At 59.5% G+C, this 16614-nt stretch overlaps 1 protein-coding gene across 1 annotated transcript; it reads right to left on the bottom strand.

Annotated features, from left to right (window-relative positions):
• Positions 1–4811: 4811 nt before the first annotated feature.
• Positions 4812–15786, bottom strand: AGT (angiotensinogen). Its single transcript, XM_043596335.1, has 6 exons — positions 15657–15786; positions 14729–14785; positions 11889–12750; positions 8045–8312; positions 6313–6457; positions 4812–5577 (listed from the first exon to the last, which is right to left on the bottom strand). Exons 3-6 carry the CDS (start codon positions 12718–12720, stop codon positions 5386–5388), a joined length of 1437 nt encoding a protein of 478 aa, XP_043452270.1. The 5' UTR covers positions 12721–12750; positions 14729–14785; positions 15657–15786; the 3' UTR covers positions 4812–5385.
• Positions 15787–16614: the final 828 nt, after the last annotated feature.

The following is a 16614-nucleotide window of genomic DNA, read 5'->3' as shown; positions in this document are numbered from 1 at the left end:
TGAATCTCTGTCCCACCTTAAACAACTGAACACCAAGGCAAGCGTCTGAAACGGCACCGTGCGGAGGCTGGACAAGAGCAGTGTAGGATCCCAGAGAGAAGGGAAACAAGGTGGGCTGTGTGTGGACAGTGTCCAGGCCCGGGCACAGGGGGACCCGGAGCCGGTGACTCTGATGTGAGAGAGTCTGGAGTGGGGAGGCAGCGGCGGGGGGGGGGGGGGAGGGGGGGGGAGGGGGGGCAAGGAGTCTAGACCTTGGGGGCAGAGTATGGAGAGGAAGGTGGCTCACTTTGTATAGCCGGGTGCTGGTTAGCCGCTGGTGGGGCAGGAGGCCATCAAGGCGAGGAAAGCAGTCCTAGAAAGGAGCGGCTAGAATCATCCTCCAGGCTCAGGGGACCCCGGCGTCTTCCCGCTGGCAGGATGGAAAGGCTCTGACAGTGGCCGCAAATGGCGCCCTCAGAAGGATCGGCCTCAGGAGCGGCACCAGATTGGCCTAAACCAAAGGCTGGTCTGGACCCGCTTAACAAAGCTTCACAGCGAGCCTCAGAGGGTAACTTTGCAGGTAACTCCACGGAAGCATAGAGTAACATGGAATGTAGGGAGGTGGGCTGTGGGACCCCCCCCCCCCCGCCAAGTGTTGCGAGTCACTGACATTCACCACCCGCGGTGTTTGTGAGAGCCTCTCAGAGGCACCCAGAACGTCTGCTCGTCCTGCAGCTTTAAAAACCACATGGCGAGCCTGTGTCCACACAAAAACCTGCACACGGATCACTGCCCACCCCCCGCCACCCCCCCCCCCGCCCCAAATTGGAAACAACCAAGTTGTCTTTCATGGACGGATAAATAAACGGTCCATCCGGACAATGGGATGTCGTTCCGTCCTGAAAAGAAATGAAAACATCGGGGGGAATCTTAAACGCATATTGCTAAGCGAGAGAGAGAGGCCAATCCGAAAAGGCTGCGCGTAGATCCTAGCTCTACGGCCTTCTGGAAGAGGCAAAGTTACGGAGACCGAGAAAGACGAGTGGTGGCAGGAGTTGTGGGGGGTGAACAGGTGGGGCACACAGGATTTTTAGGACACCGGACGTCTAACCTATCATTTGCATATGGGAACTGTGTGCTCGGTTTTGCCGGGAGCCTAAAACTGCGCTAAAAAAAGCGAATTCTATCAGGAACCAAACAGACAAACCAACCCACACGGGATGGTCCTCAAGTCCAAAACCTGTCCCAAACCTTCAGTACGTGTTTCGGTGCCTAGAATTTTTCAGATTTTAGAAAGGCAAAGTGGTTTGCATCCTGCGTGCCATGTGGCGACCCAGCGGGCTCCGGAACAGCACCTGGGGGTCACCCACGTCGGTGTCTCTGCAGCAAGGAGAGGACGCTTCACACTCGAAGCTTCTGAAGCGGGATTGTCTTCGGCAGCCTCGTGTCTGTTCGGGTTGGGAGTTGCCGCGCGGATCTGGCAAAAGCCGTGTTCAGGTCCTGAACTCCGTACAGGCTCGGGATCTGGTGAGCGTCCTGGGTGGGTGGGCCGTGGGAAGCTCTAGGTCCCGAGCAGAAACCTGAGGCCGGAGGGGACGGGAGCTGCCGAATCATTCCCTGGCCCTCCAGGGAAGCGCTTTGCAAGCCCAGGACGACTTGGAACTTAGTGAGGAAAGATTTCGGAGAAACAGACCCCCCCCCCCCGCCCCCCAGAATTAACACAGTGGTGTTAAGTAATCTGCCAAACGGTGGGTGGCGTTTTGTATCCTGGTAACATCCTGACCCACTTCCCAGTTTATAAAAGAGCCGAGGACAGAGAACAGCAGGGGGTCGTTGGCAACCGGGTACTGGGTACCCCTAGCAACTGCTCCAGCCCCAGCAGCCTGCTAGGTGGGAGAAATGGGAGAAATGTGCTCACCCCCGCCAGTCGCTTTCTGAAACGAAGTTAGGATCGCACCGTGTTCTGTTCCCCCAGCCGCAGCGGGACGGGTGCTGTCTCAGGTCACTGGGGACGACTTCAAAACCATGGTGCACGAATCATGAGGACGTCGGTGGTGGCGCCTGGGGCTCCGTGCTGGCCCTGGGCACCTCACAAGTGTGTGTCCGCGCGGAGAGGGAGGTGCTGGGACGGGGTCGGAGGAACGGCTCTGAACCCATGGCGCGCACACAGATGGACCATTTCTCGTTTGCGGTCGTGTTAGGACTTACAGGGGGAACTGCCACGGCTCCGGTTCCGATCGAAGACGTGGCATCCCCCTGAGAGTGGGAATCCAAGAGGGGGCGCTGCCGGTTGTGGCCCCGGCTCTTCTCGAAGCCTGTGGCTGGGAGCGCAGATTCCGGGCCAGCCTCAACCCTGACCCGAAAGTCTAGTGTGCGTTCCTGGGCTCCCGGTGACAATGCAGATGCTGAGGATGGCTCTGGGTGGGGCTGTAGATTCTGCACCAAGGGCCACACGGAGTCATGAGACTCTGATTGTGCTTATTACTTCTTTAGAGAGAGAGAGAGAAAGTGTGTGGGCAAGAGGAGCAGAGGGAGAGAATCCCAAGCAGGCTCCATGCTCAATGTGGAGCTCGATCCTACGACCCTGGGATCATGGCCCAAGGCAAAATCAAGAGTGGCACGCTCAACCCACTGAGCCATCCCGGCACCCTGGGTCGTGACTCTCTAACGCGCTCCTGCTTCCTCAACTTCTAGTTCCCCCCCAGAGACCTGGCATCCAGTGGCCGTTTCCAAAAGCCCAAACCAGCGAGGAATCGGATGCCAGCTGTTGTCCCCCCACTGGGCCTCTGAGAAGAGAGACCCAGGGAGGGCAGAGCGTGATGGGAGGTAAACCCAGGTGAAAGCAGGGCTGGGCCGGGGGTCTGGGGGGACAGAGTCCCTGCCAGCAGTGAACAGGGGGACCCCCATCGACACCCACAGTTCGACAGGGCTCCTGGACTGCTGCCTATTCAAAGCGACCAAACAAAGCACGGGTGCTGTTGCTGTGTCTGTCCCGCCGGGGCCCTTGTCGCTCAGCCTGACACCGGGTGAGGTACTGATGTTTGCGGGGAAACTCTTGCCCGGGCTCATTCGCTGCGCATTAGAGCCTCAAAGCAGCCGTCCATAGCTGTGTGCCATGCGGCGGGGGCCCCTGTGCGGTCAGGGAGCAGAGGCTGATCTGGGGAAGGGGAGGCAGGTCTCCAGGCACTAAGATCTTCACCCGCAGCTTCAAAGGCAGGGAGGGGTTTGCGAACTCGAGGCCCCCCCCGCCAGAAGCTTCCCCTGGGACATTTCACCTCCTCCGCCCCCCAGGTGCCAGCTGGTCCCTGTATGGCCAGTGATCCTCTTTAATGGATGGGGGGGACCATCAGCTCTTGAAGAGGTTGGAATGTGGGGGGAGAGCCTTGAGGGTCCCCCAGCGGTGCCGGATAGGAGACGTGCCTGAGTGTTGCCTTTGGCCGCCATAGCACATTGTCACAATTCCCTGACCGCTCTAAGGCCAGAAGTCAACGATGGTTGTCACTGGCCCAAATCAAGGTGTTGGCCAGGCAGTGCTCCCTCCGGAGGCTCTAGGGGAGGATGCTTTGCCTGCTGTACGTTTATGGAACAGGACTTCAGACAGGGTAGAGTCCTGACTTCACTGTGGACTGACTGCCGTTGACATGGTTGCTGTTACTCTTTTATTCATTCGGGTATTTCCCACTTTGCACAGAAGGGCAGCGCGGCCCAGAGGGGCGATGTCCCCTGCTCCGGGTCCCAGCACGTGTTGGATCTGGGCTTCCTGCTCAGCCCGCCCATCTCTGGCACCCACGTTCCCGAGCACCCACCAATGCTGCCTCTCATGTGCCTGCCACCACCACAGAAGGGCGGGGGGGTGGGGGGGGGGACCAGCTGTCCCCTTGACCTTGACATCAGAGCAGGGAGCTGCGTTCCAGTCTGGCAGGGCGCTTGGGAACGTGAGGGGGACACTGGGGCGTGGAGGGCGTCGTTCCTGTTCTGTGTTCCTGTTTGGTCCGAGCCTCAATCAGAGGAGCAGGCCTGCCTCTCACAGCACGTGCTCAGTTGGCCCCAGCGCCCTGGACTGTGGCTACGGTGCCCTGGGCTGTGGCTACGAAGCCCAGGAAGGGGGGTGGGTAGGGCCTGGGCACCAGTGGGCAGCGCAGTCACCGCTCAAGCAGAACACGGGATGCTTCTGCTTACGCCTCTGAACGCGCATACCGGCAAGAACAGGGTCGCCTTTGAAATCGTCATCCCCACTCTTACCCCCCGGTGACTGTCCAGCAGCCGTCGTCGGTGGTTACCGTATTATAGAGCCTGCCTGGTTACTTCAGCAGCTGTGGGAGGGAGGAGGAGACGAGGCTTTGTGCACATCAGGAAGCATCTTCACTGTTACCAGCAACAGCGTGGGCCTCCGGCTGCCCACCTCCTCCCCAGTCCCCGCCCGAGCTTAGGAACGCGGGCGTCTAACCCGCTCAGAGACACTCAGCAGATGGAAGGATTCGTTTCTCTGTCTTCCAGTCCCTGGGTGATGGGAGCAGCGATCCGACCCTGTGTCCCCAGAAGGGAAGAGGTGCCCACCTGCCCCGTTCCTTTGCAGCTGCATGTCGGGGCATGGTGCCTCCCCCCTCCCCACCCCCATGCCCATCTGCCATTTAGGGATGGAAGCGTCCAGAATAAAGCATCATCTAAAACCTCTCCAAATGACGGCCAAGTACCGGCCCGCACCTTCCAGGGAAGTTCCATCCAAAATATGGCTCAAAGCCCTTGAACGCACTTAGCATTTGTACGGCCTGTTAAGCTAAATGACATGTATTTGTTTTGCTGCAGAGTGAAAAGAATTTTCCTCTTTTGCGTATTGTTGTGAGACGTTTATTAAGAACACAAGGGATGACCAGTCGTGGTATTAACATTCTAACACAAATTCAGACGCTTGTGTTTTTCCAAGATCACAGCATCCTGGGGAAGACAACCAAGAAACCAACAAAAAACTAAGGCATTGTGGAGACCGTATGCAGGTCGTGCGTTCGTATTCTGTAACCGAGTATAAACCCAGGGCCGTGAAAACTGTATAATTTTAAAGCCCGATTTCTGTTCTCTGATAAAAAGGAAAGCAGTTTTTGGTTTCACGAACCAGTTTTAAGTCTGTTCACACTTTTTCCTGAACAGTCGTCCTGTGCTAATAAACTCTGGTTCTTGGCACCGCCCCCCCCTTCACGTGGCCCAAGATAAACCTAAGAACCCGGGAGGCCTTCTTCCCAAAGGTTCCGCTGCTCATGATACACAGTGCCACGTTTACCAGGGAGAAACAGCTTCCTTCCCGTTCCGCACTGACTCACTGGAAGGAAAAGTGGAAGACGGGTGACAAATCGGCGTTACTGTGTGCCTGTCGCTCACGGTGACAGCCGCGGCTCGGTGGCGGCCCAGGCCTCACGCCGCGCTCAGCGGGTTGGCCACGCGGCCCAGGAAGTGGAGGGCGGTGGAGTCTTGCTCATAAATGGCGAACAGGAACGGGCTGTTGAGGGTCACCTCCAAGGCCTCGGGCCCGTCAGGCTGCTGGGCGGACTCCGTGGGCTCTTCTCCCTCGTCTGCTTTTAGTTCGAAAAGAACGCTGTTCAGCACCTGCAAGGCAGCAGCTGTTGGGACGGCTCCCAAAGGCCCTCGGGGCCCAGCTGTGTAGTGCTGTCGCTGGAGGGCGTTTCTCCAGACCGTGCACGCCCCGCCCCTCGGTGTAGATGACCCCCACTCGGCCCAACCCACCTGACAGCTCCTCCCCAGAGTCCCTCCACTTCCCACCTTGCTGTTGCCATCCAGGGCAAAACCCCGGACCCTCGGCTGCGGGCCCCTGTGCGCGGTTCATCCCAGTCACGTCGCACAGGGGCTCGTGCCCCCCAAACAGTGGTCTCCAAGGCCAGAACTGCAGCCCTTCTCCCCAGCAGAGCGTCCAGGCGGCCCCGCTGCAGAGGTGCGTCATTCCAGGCAGCAGAGCCACAGTCTGCCTACCACTGAGCGTTTCCCTGAAGCAGGTGGCCCTCTGGCAGGGCTGGCACTGGGCCTAGGGGCACTCACTGTCGTGGCCCAAGTCCTGGCCCTGCTGTAGGATCTGGGAGGGACCCTGAGGCTAGGCCAGGCTGGGCAGAGCCATAGAACACATGGGCTCTCCACCTGTCCCCAGAAAGCCCTAGAAGGCTCTGGTCACTTCTCTCTCAACCTGGGTGCACACCTACCTGGCCATGCTCTCCTCTCCTACCCCACCCGCCTCCCGGGAGCTCCCCCTGTGTCCCTCCTGTCCACGCCTCCCACCCTGCGAACCCATGGAATCCGCTCCGACACAGACAGACACCTCCCGCACAGTACCTTTCCGACTCTGAGCTGGTCGTCACTGATTTTGCCCAGGTTTGCCTCCGCGCCCAGCAGGGTGGGCAGCCTGGCCTGGGCCAGCAGGTCCTGAAGATCATAGGAGGCTTGCAGTGTCAGCTGGGGCATGGTCAGGCGGATGGCCCTGGGAGGGTGACACACACTTAGGGAGGTCCCGGTGGCCCCCACCGTGAGGCCCTGGGCCCCCCTCACCTGGCTAGGCCATCTTGGGGAAAGTTTGTCAGCAGCAAACATAACAAGAAACTTCCGTGTCCTTGGGAATACGGTGAGAAGGGCATACATTTAACAGCGGTGCTCTCTGGGTGTTTGTGGACAGTCTATGCTTCCATTCTGGGTTTAGGTTGGCTGCACTGAAGGTGTATCACCTGGAGAACTTTAAAATGCTATTCTCTGAAATAATGTATCCTGTCTTACTAGCTACCTTTCAGTGGTGTTCTTGACATAGAAACCCCCCACCGTGGGGGGGTGGGGAGAGAGAGATAGGAGGGATGTCCTGTCACTCTCAGTGGTGGGCACGTTCCTTACATCAGCTCAGTTGACCTTCCTTTGGCATCCCTGAGAGCCCATGGATGTTTCCAGTGACGTACCAAACCCTCACAAGAGGTGACAGTGGACCCATGTCCCTAGTAGCATTATTCACGATAGCCAAAAGGTGGAAGCGGCCCAAGTGTCCACTGATGGATGAAAAGATACACAAAGCACGGTCCATCCATATAATGGAATGTTAGCCTCAAGGAGGAAGGAAATTCTGACGCAGGCCGCAACGTGGGTGAACCCTGGGGACAAGATGCTAAGGGAAATAAGCCAGTCACAAAAGGACGAATACCGTATGCCTTCACTCCTCTGAGGTCCTAGAATAGACACATTCAGAGCCCGGAAGTAGAAAGATGGCGGCCAGGGGCGGGGGGAGGGGGAATGGAGAGTTAGTATTTAATGGGATCAGTGTTCCAGTCTGGGAAGAAGGAAAGATCCTGGGGATGGGTGGCGGTAAGGGCCACGCAACAGTGTGGATGTGCTCCGTGCCCCTGAGCCGTGTACCTAAAAGATGGGTCATGTGGTAAATGTTAGGCGTTTACCAACCACCACAACCAAAAATGATCTAGAAAGGAGAGCTGACCTCAGGAGGCCACTGGGCCCCCCCCTCCCCAAGTGCCTGTCTCGGGGCAGATTTCCGGACCCCACTGCCCTGCGCCTGGGTGGTAGGTCAAGTGTAGTGCCCCCAGCGGAGAATTGCTTTCTTCCCCACCGCAGGAGTGGAACAAACCAGGGGGCCTGTGGGGTCAAGGTCAGCTTCGCGAGAAAGCCCCTCCCCCGGGTCTCTCGGAAGTGTACGAACCCTTCTGGGAAGTCGGCCCCCCAAAAGCTCTTGGTTTGCAGCAGATTGTGTGTGTTGCGGGGGGGACGGGGCTGGGGGGGGGTGGCGTCAAAAGGGGCAGATTGAAACGCGGGCCCAAAACCAGTGGGTTAGCACAAGCCCGAGGAAGGCGTGCTCCCCACTCGTGCTCCCGGAAGAAGCCGGTAAACCGAGAGCCACGTCAGTGGATGGCTGGAGGGGTGATGGGGGGATGCCCAGGCCCTCCAGCTCAGAACAGCAGGGACCGCCCGGCCCGCCCCTGCTCACCCCACACCCCCTCCTGCCTCGCCTTCCCCCCCACCCCAGCTTCCAGGGGGAGCAGCCCCAGAGGTGCCGGCGGTTTCCCGGGAGCCGTACCGGGGAGAGAGATTCTTCAGCCACGTCAAGAAGTTGTGCTGGAAGCTGAGGGTTTCCACCTGCTGCAGGCCCGACATGCATTGCGGCTGCACCAACAGCAGGCAGGCGCTCCTGCCCAGGGGCACGCGGGTCATGGAGATGTTGTTCTGGGCGTCGCTCCAGTGCTGGAAGGTGCCCGTGCCCGAGAGCATGGGGACTGGCACTGCTGTGGTGTTGTCCACCCAGAACTCCTGGAGCCCCTCCAGCAGGGAGAACCCCTTCAGCTTGCCTGCGGACCCGGATGGGAGACAAGAGGGGAAGGGTCAGCTGGGGCAGGGGCAGGCGGGTGGGCTCGGGGCGGGGTGCCGCTGAGCAGGGGTGGGGGGGTGGCGAGGCCTGGAGGTCAGATCCCAGAGGCGAGGCGCAGCCCGGGCAGGGGGGCATTCTCCCCGCCCAGCGCATCACCAGCCCCACGGCCCCAGGGGCCCGTTCAAGTCCTCCTCCTGCAAGATCACCACGGTGACGCCAGCCGCCAGCGGTGAAGACGTTGCACCCGCCAGGTGCCACCCTGGGGCTTTAGACCTGTCGCCTTAAGGCCCACAAAGGAAGGCGGAGAATGGAGGTACCTTCCACCACGACTGAGTGACTAACTCACCCCAGATCTGCCCTGGCCCAAAGCCTGTGGGCTGCCGTGCTCACTTTCTTTTTCTTTCTCTTTTTTTTTTTAGACAAATTCAATTGTTGGGTTCACAGCAAAAGCTAGAGAAAGGTATAGAGATTTCCCGTGTGTCCCCCCCCCCACTCCCCCGACACGCACAGCCTCCCGCCCCACCGGCACCCCCGCCAGGGCGGGACGTCCGTTGACGCTGATGAAGCGACACGGACACATCGTCATGACCCAGAACCCGTGGTTGACAGCAGGGCCGTACATTCTCCGGGTCTGGACAGACGTGCAGTGACCTGTATCCACCATCACCGCGTTGTCCAGAATAGGGTCACGGCCCGACACGCCCCCGGTGCACGCTCGCTCTCCAGCCCGCGAGCAGGGCCGCCCGTGACAGAGACTCCCTTTCTCAAGTCCTAGGACGCGGAGTTGAGCACACACCTCCTGTCACGAAGGCTCCACGTCTCGGGCCCCTGTGCTGCCAGGGACACCCCTACGACCCGGCGTGACCAGTGGCTCTGAGCAGAGGCGCTCCGTGCAAGCTGGCACCGGGACTCGCCGGCGGGAGGTGAACCCTCTCTGGTGCCCTCGCTCCCACAGGGCTGTGCACGTGGTGGTGGAACCGAGCTGCCACTCGGCTCAGCTGTCCTGGGAGACAGGACGGACGCCTGCCGAAGGCCCTGTCCCTGGGGGCCTCCCTGTGACCGGAGCCCCTGGCACAGCCCCTCCCCCCTGCAGTCTCCTCGGTCACCGTGGGTGGCCCACGTCGGGGTTGTTTCTGGGGGAATGAGGGGAGGGTAAGGGTGAGTCTGTCACAGAGCAGCTGGGGGTCTGCGTAAAGGCAGCTTCAAAAGCCACGGCTCCCTCTTCTGGGAACAGAGGTCTCCGAAGTGGAGGGGCGGGGGCTGGAAGGACAAGGGTGCCTTCCCAGGGCCTGGGTCTGGCAAGAAGGGACCGCCAGACCCAGCCTCTCCCTCCCCCTTTGTAGTCGGGCCTTGGGGAGACAGGAGCGACAAGCCGTGGTGTCCTTCCTCCCAGGCTCCCCCAGGCCTGGCAGGGGACTCGTTAGTTCAGGGGAAGAAAGGACTGACTCTTTTCCCACCAAGACAGAAAGGCGTGAGACTCTGCACCGGAGGCGGCTGCCCGGTCCCGTCTGCTCATCTGAAAAGCACAGCACACCGTCCTCGTCCAGAGGTTAAGTAAATCCCTCAAGGTTAAGTCAGCTGGCGTCGTGGAACCTGTCAGGGCCAGCACCCAGCTTGGGATGACAGCAGGGCCTGGGCAAAGGGTGCCCTGGAGCTCGCGGGCTCTCAGCCCCCAAGTGCTCGCCAGTTGGGAACGTGCACCTGACCTCCGCTCAGGTCACGGTAATAGAACGTCATTGCCAAAGGGGAACACAGAGCTCCCAAGACGTAAGTGGACGCGCCGCGGCGGCCAGGTGCGTCTCTGTTGGATGGAAACTGAGGCACAGAAAGGTCAGGGAGGGAGATGAGAAGCGGGGATGTGGTGGGGCTGGGTGACCATCCAGGGCGTCGGAGTCCTGAGCGCGGTTCTGCTTTTCTCTTCGTGGCTTTCCTCGCTCCCCTCTTGTCCAGCCCCATCATGTGAACGCGTGCACGGGGGCTTTTCCAGAATGAGTCCCCGTTCCTGGCACCTGTGGCTCCCTAGCTTCGCCTTTTGGGGGCACGACTTCCTCAGTGAGCTCTCCTCCTGGGGCTCCTCTTAGGAATGGCGAGCTGAGCCCACGAGTCCCCTCTGTCCTCCGTGGGGTGTGGCGCCCCCCCCCCCGCCCCCCGCTCAGCTGGATGGCCCCAGAGCTGGACTCTGTTCCCACGATCTGTGAGCACTGGGACCTGAGCATTCCCGGGTCTGCTGTCTTCCTCCTGCACCCAGAACAGGCTGGAGGTCCTTCCCCCTTGCGGTTTACAGGCTTCCAGAATGTTTTCAGAGTAACAAAGTAGCCATGCTCTGTTAAACCTCTCTCTCTCTCTCTCTCTCTCTCTCTGGCTCCGGTTTGGCTGCTTGCTCGCTTGGCTCGCAAACGCACCCTCCCCGGCCCCTCAGTTTGCGGAGTCACTACCTTAGCATGTGCTCCCGGGAGGGTTTGCCTGCCCCGTTGAGCAGCCTTCCCGGGACTCCCCCCCCCCCCCCCCCTGCATTCAGTGCACATGGCACAGGCCGCCTGGGCGACCTCTGAACAGAACGCTTTGCCCGCTCCAACACCCGCCAGCCTTCCCAACGTCAGATTCCAAGTCGGAACCCGGCCCGTCTTTCCGGCCCCGCCTTGCACCAGCCACACTCGCTCATTCTCAGCTCTGGCCAAACAGAGCCGCCCTTGCCCTGGTTCCTGGCCCCGAACTCGCTAGCCTTTGCTCACATGTTTGTTCTTCTCCACTGCAGCCCCGCTCCCCGAGCCGCCCCCAGGCCTCTGTCCTCTTCCCCAGTGACCCTCCCTCCTCTGGGTGCTCAGCGCCCCAGATACCTTCCTCGGGCACTTTTATCTGCAGCTCTGTAGCCTGGGCATTCGCCCGTGGGACCTAGCTGCCCTGTTGAGGCTCGAATAGGCAACCTGGGGTCGGGACGTGTGCGTTCTTCCTGCCTGGCCCCTCGGAGACGCCCCACTCGGGGAGTTTGCACGTGAACCTCTTTCGTGATTATATATTGAATGAGTGAACTGTCTTCGTAGGGATTTTTTTGTGGGGGAGGAGAGAGTAATGGCCCCTCCCAACATGAAGGGGATGTAAGCAAACAAACGGGCTATGTTTGCATGGACATTGACCTTCTCAAGAGACAGGAACCCCTCCCTCCTGAGCGTAGAGCTGGGCCCCAGGGCCGGGAGGTGGGGGCTTGGGTCCTGGGACACCGGCTCGTGCCTGTGCCTTCTTGAGGAGGCCACCGCGTTGCTGTGTTTTCCTCTAGGGGCAGTAACACCTCTCCACCACACCGCCAGGGGATTGAATGAGAAAAGTGGATGTACTTTAGTAGCTGCACAGAGTAGGGCAGCAGGTAGGTGGGCTGATAGTTCCGCCTCCTCGAGAGTGACTCCTGGGTACTCCCTCACATGCGCCACCCTGCCCTTCTCCAAGGCCTGGCCCTTGCTGAGCTGAAATGTTGGGCATTACAGCCACAGACACAGGGAACTGTCACCCTTTGGAACCGGCCCGGGGGTAGAGCCCACCCCACCCGCAGGGTTTGCCTTACCTTGGAAGCGGACGTAGGTGTTGAAAAGTAGGGTGCTGCCTGGGCCGACTCCTGACGGGGGGCTGTTCATTTTCCACCCCGTCACTGCCTGCATGAACGCGTTGATCTTCTCGGCAGCAAGATCTGGGTCCGTGGACAAGTCCAGAGAGCGCTCGAGGGTGATGGGGGCAAAGGGAGCCAGGCCCCGCACAAATGGCTCCTTCAGGCGCAGGCCGGGGGCTGTGAACAGGCCCACCACCGTGGAGAGGAGCAGTCTGGGCTGGCCGCTGGCCCCACCCTGGGCGACCAGAAGGCCCTGGATGGTGTGCAGGGCAGAGAGGACCTTGTGGCCATCCAGCCGGGACGTGCAGCCCTGATCCTCCCCGGGGACGCCCAGGAACGCCTGTAGTCTGCTGGCCGTGGGGTCCAGGGCACCCAAATAGAAAGAGGCCAGGGTGCCAAAGAGAGCCGTTGGGGACAGGATGGCCGCCCCGCTGGCCGTGCTCCACGACTCACTCAGCATCCTGTACATGTGGAAGCCCAAGAAGTTGAGCATCATCCCCACCTTCGCCGCCCTCAGCCTGTCTTCCTCCTCCAGCCCCTCGGTGGCCAGCACGAGCTGCTCTCGGAGGGCCTCCTCGTCCACAGGGGTTGTCTTGGCCTGAATGGGGACCGGTGTGAAGGTCGGCTCTTTGGGCGCCTCCGCGTTGGACTTCTCCAGCTGCTCACAGCTGCTCTCGCTGTAGACGAGGAGGTGAAAGGGGTGTATGTACACCCGGTCGGCAGCGGCGAGGCCGGCCCAGGCCAGGAGGCAGAGGACGGCGGCCCTCAGGCTCGCACCAGCAGGAGCCATCGCTGACGGGGGCGCTCACTTCCGCGGACCCTGCAAAAATGTCCTCTTGTCAAGGGTGACAGTTCTACTCGGTGTGGAGGTGCCCTCTAGCCAGACTTTTAGCCGTTCCAATATTCCCTGCGATCGTTCAGTCCAGGAGAAATCTACCGAAGTCTACACACGTCGCAGAGAAGTGGTAAATTTCAAAGCTCTGGGGAAGACACCGCGCAGGTGCAAAACGCCGCTGTGGGTTGGGCTGCGCTCTCACGGGGCTTATTTTGGGGTGGGCTTTGTGTTTTGTTGTGTCTAATGTTTAAATTTTTCTTTTAACGTCTATTTATTTTTGAGACAGAGAGAGACAGAGCATGAACGGGGGAGGGGCAGAGAGAGAGAGAGAGGGAGACACAGAATCTGAAGCAGGCCCCAGGCTCCGAGCTGTCAGCACAGAGCCCGACGCGGGGCTCGAACTCACGACCGCGAGATCGTGACCCGAGCCGAAGTCGGACGCCCGACGGACTGAGCCACCCAGGCGCCCCGGTTGTTTTGTCTAATTTTTATAGCGGTGGGGATGTCTTGGGATTAAGACCTCTGGAGAGTTTAAACAGAAATAGGAAATCGTCCGTGAAATCAAGGAAAAATGTTCACAGGCGTTTTCACAAAATACTGGAAGCACTTCTCTCCAAGGATATATGAGTGGCTGATATTAATTTTACGTTATGTTAATCAGTGATCTTCTGCTTCCATCAATAATTATATGTTTAATAGAGAGTAATACGGAAACACCCAAGCTGATGTTTAAGGGACCACTTTTGGCAATAACGTATCATGATATTAAGGCAAAAAATGTTTTAAGCTATTTGTTGAAATCCCAGTCCCTCAAAATGTACTATACTTGGAGACATAAAGAGGTAATTTAGGTGAAATGAGGTCATCGGGGTGGGACCTACTCCAATCTGACTGGTGTCCTTCTAAGAAGGGGAGATTCAGGGGCACCTGGGTGGCTCAGTTGGTTGAGCGTCCCACATCGGCTCAGGGCAGGATCTCGAGGTTTGTGAGTTCGAGCCCCGCGTCGGGCTCTCTGCTGTCAGCCTGCCAGCGGCTCAGTCAGTCAAGCGTCCGACTCTCGGTCTCGGCTCAGGTCACCATCTCACGGCTCGTAGGATCGAGCCCCGAGTCGGGCTCCACGCTGACAACATGGAATCTGCTTGGGATTCTCTCTCTCTGCTCCTCCCCACCCCTTCAAAAAAAAAAAAAAAAAATTAAAAAAAAAAAAAAAAAAGCTGGACCACACTGAGTTATCAGGAAAGCTCGTGGAAGCAGAGTGCTGGAGAAATCTTGGAGTAACAGGCACCCCGTCCAGGGTTGGGGCCAGGCAGGTAAGCACAGCCCCCTCCCTGCTCCACCCCTCCTGCACCGTCTCGTCTGGGCACCGTCTGGCGGGGGGGGGGGGGGGGAGCAATTTCATGGATCACTGTCGTTGCTCTCAGCTGGGATCAGTTGCTGCTGCCCCGGCTGGTCCTAAGCACCGCAGCAGGAGCCTGTGATTCTCCCCTCCGCCACCACCCTCCCCCTCAGCCTCCCTCTCCCCTCCCCTCCTCCAGGTATCCCGACTCCTCCTCGTGGTTCCGTGGCCTGATGAAATGGTGAGATCGGCAACCGACACTAATACAATGCTTATCATTGCCGGGCGGTGTTCTAGGGCTTTCCATAGACCCGTCTCATCCTGCTGAGGCTTCCTTGACCCCGCGTTTCACACCGCAACTGTCCCCCCGCCACGCCTGACACTCTGGGCTCGCTGACCCTGCTTTACTTCCTTTTCCCTTAGCGCCGATCACCCTGTAACCCTCTGCAGCACGTATCTGTTTATTTTTCCGTTTTCAGTTCTGTCCCTTTGCACATGAAAGCAAACCCCATGAGCGCGGGGTCCTCGCTCGGTTTTGTTCGCTGATGCATAGACACCGCGGTCCCAGAAATGCGCCTGGGACCTCGTAGGTGCTCGGTACATCATTGGCAAATGGAGAACACTTACCGCTGGTTTGCAGAGGAGGTCCGGTGATTTGCTCTAGGCCACACAGGTCACGCAGTTCTGTCGGAGAGACAGAACTAGCATTCAAACCCAGGCCCTCCCCCCCCCCCCCCAACTCCCGGACGCCATAGTCCACACGCTTCAGCACCGATCTGTAGTGCCTCTTGAAAAAAACAATAAGACCTTGTCTTTCTAGTTTATCCTAAAGTTTAGAAAGCACTCTCACGTTAGATGAGCTCTAATGATTTTCATGCGCCCTGGTTCAGGAGCAAGGAAGGCCCGGCATTGCTATTTGTCCCATTTTATGGCCGAGCCACCCGAGGCTCGGGGGTACCGCGTGATGAGTGCACAGAACACAGCCTTGAACGCAGAGACGGCGCTGCCTCGAGGGAGGGGCGGGGAGTCAGACGCCGGCCGCTCCTCATCCGAGCCCCGTGGGGACGCGGCCCCGGGGGCCAACTGAGTCAGCCTCCCCCAGCTGGGGGAGTCACCTCCCCCAGCTCCGCCACCTGCACCGCAAGTTTGCTCTTCCTTCTGCTGGCAGGGGACCCAGGGGACTCTAGGCCACCATGACTCTGCTCCTGTGCCAGCCCCTGAGGCCCCAGCCCCGCTCATGGGCGGCAGGAGGACCCGGCCACTCTCTTCCCTTCTGCCGGGGAAGGCACGGCTCCTCTGATGGGAGCTGGGGTGTGCTGAGGGAGAGGACAGCCCCCACGTCTGGATGTCTGCTGTGACAGGAGGGGAAAGGCAGCCTGTGTGTGAGTCTTCCATGGTGATGTCCCCGTGCTGCAGGGACCCCTGGCTTCTGGCCCTCAGCAGCTCTTTTCACCTCCCCACAGAGGCCCCCCACCGGCTTCTCCTCCCTGCATATGACTCAGCTGCCCCGAGAGAGACAGGGAGGGGTGTGTAAGGAGAGGGCCTCCCAGCTTACCTTCCGCCTTTAGTTCCCCCAAACAGAGGCAGCCTCTTCCCCGGGCAGGGCTGCGGAGGCCCTATTTATATGGGAGGGGTGGGGAGGGCGCCGTTCCCAGAGCGTTCTGTGCCCAGGCTGGGGAGGAGGGGGAGTGACATCACTTGGCCCAGCGGTGGGGGTGGGGGGCCTCAGGCAGCCAGGCAGGGCTGGGGGACAGGCGCCAGAGCGACTCTCATGCAGGGGCTCCTTCCAGGAAGTCAGGGTGATCGATAACACACTTTCACTGCTGAACAGGATGAGCTGGAATGCCGTCGAGTTACACATTTACTGAAGTTTTCCTGCACTGGGGCCGCAGGTCCGGAACACAGGAGCGTCCCACGTAGGGGTGTGATGTGTCTCTGCCCTGAGGCTTGGCAACCCCAGGCCAGCCACCCAAGCCTTCTCTCTCTCTCTCTCTCTCTCTCTCTCTTTTTTTTTTTTAAGTTTATTTATTTATTTTGAGGGAGACAGAGACGGCGTGAGTGGGAGAGGGCAGAGAGAGAGGGAGAGACAAAGAATCCCAAGCAGGCTACGCATTGTCCACAGAGTCCCAAGTGGGGACCGAACCCACGAAACCATGAGCTCGTGACCTGAGCCAAAACCAAGAGTCGGACACCCAACCGACTGAGCCACCCAGGCGCCCCTAACCCAAGCCTTCTGACGGAGCCCTGTTTGGGGTGTGCTTCAAAGAGGCCCCAAGAGTGCTCTTGGAGGCCCCGTGGGCAGGGGAAGGAGGGGCAGCCTGGGGGTGACATCTGACCCCATGGCCTTGAGCAGCTCAGGCAGCCTTTAGCACCTGCTCCATGAGAGGCCCTCTGACGGGCAGGGGGAGGAACACACGAGCAAGCAGAAGCACCTTCTAGAGACTCGTGATTTAGCTGGGGAGATGGTTAGACACCAGCAATGATACAGCCAGATGGAAAGGCACCAACAAAGA

Source organism: Prionailurus bengalensis, chromosome D2 (assembly GCF_016509475.1).
Source record: "Prionailurus bengalensis isolate Pbe53 chromosome D2, Fcat_Pben_1.1_paternal_pri, whole genome shotgun sequence".
NCBI lineage: Eukaryota > Metazoa > Chordata > Mammalia > Carnivora > Felidae > Prionailurus > Prionailurus bengalensis.
The sequence above is the reverse complement of the archived record's forward strand: the minus strand, read 5'-3'. Positions and strand labels throughout refer to the sequence as shown.

Excerpts from the sequence above, each read along its gene's own strand:
- AGT (XM_043596335.1), bottom strand. The coding sequence starts at position 12,720 with ATGGCTCCTGCTGGTGCGAGCCTGAGGGCCGCCGTCCTCTGCCTCCTG. Across the intron at positions 8,313-11,888 it reads CACCTACGTCCGCTTCCAAG|GCAAGCTGAAGGGGTTCTCC; the intron begins GTAAGGCAAACC and ends CCGGGTCCGCAG. Across the intron at positions 5,578-6,312 it reads ACCAGCTCAGAGTCGGAAAG|GTGCTGAACAGCGTTCTTTT; the intron begins GTACTGTGCGGG and ends GCTGCCTTGCAG.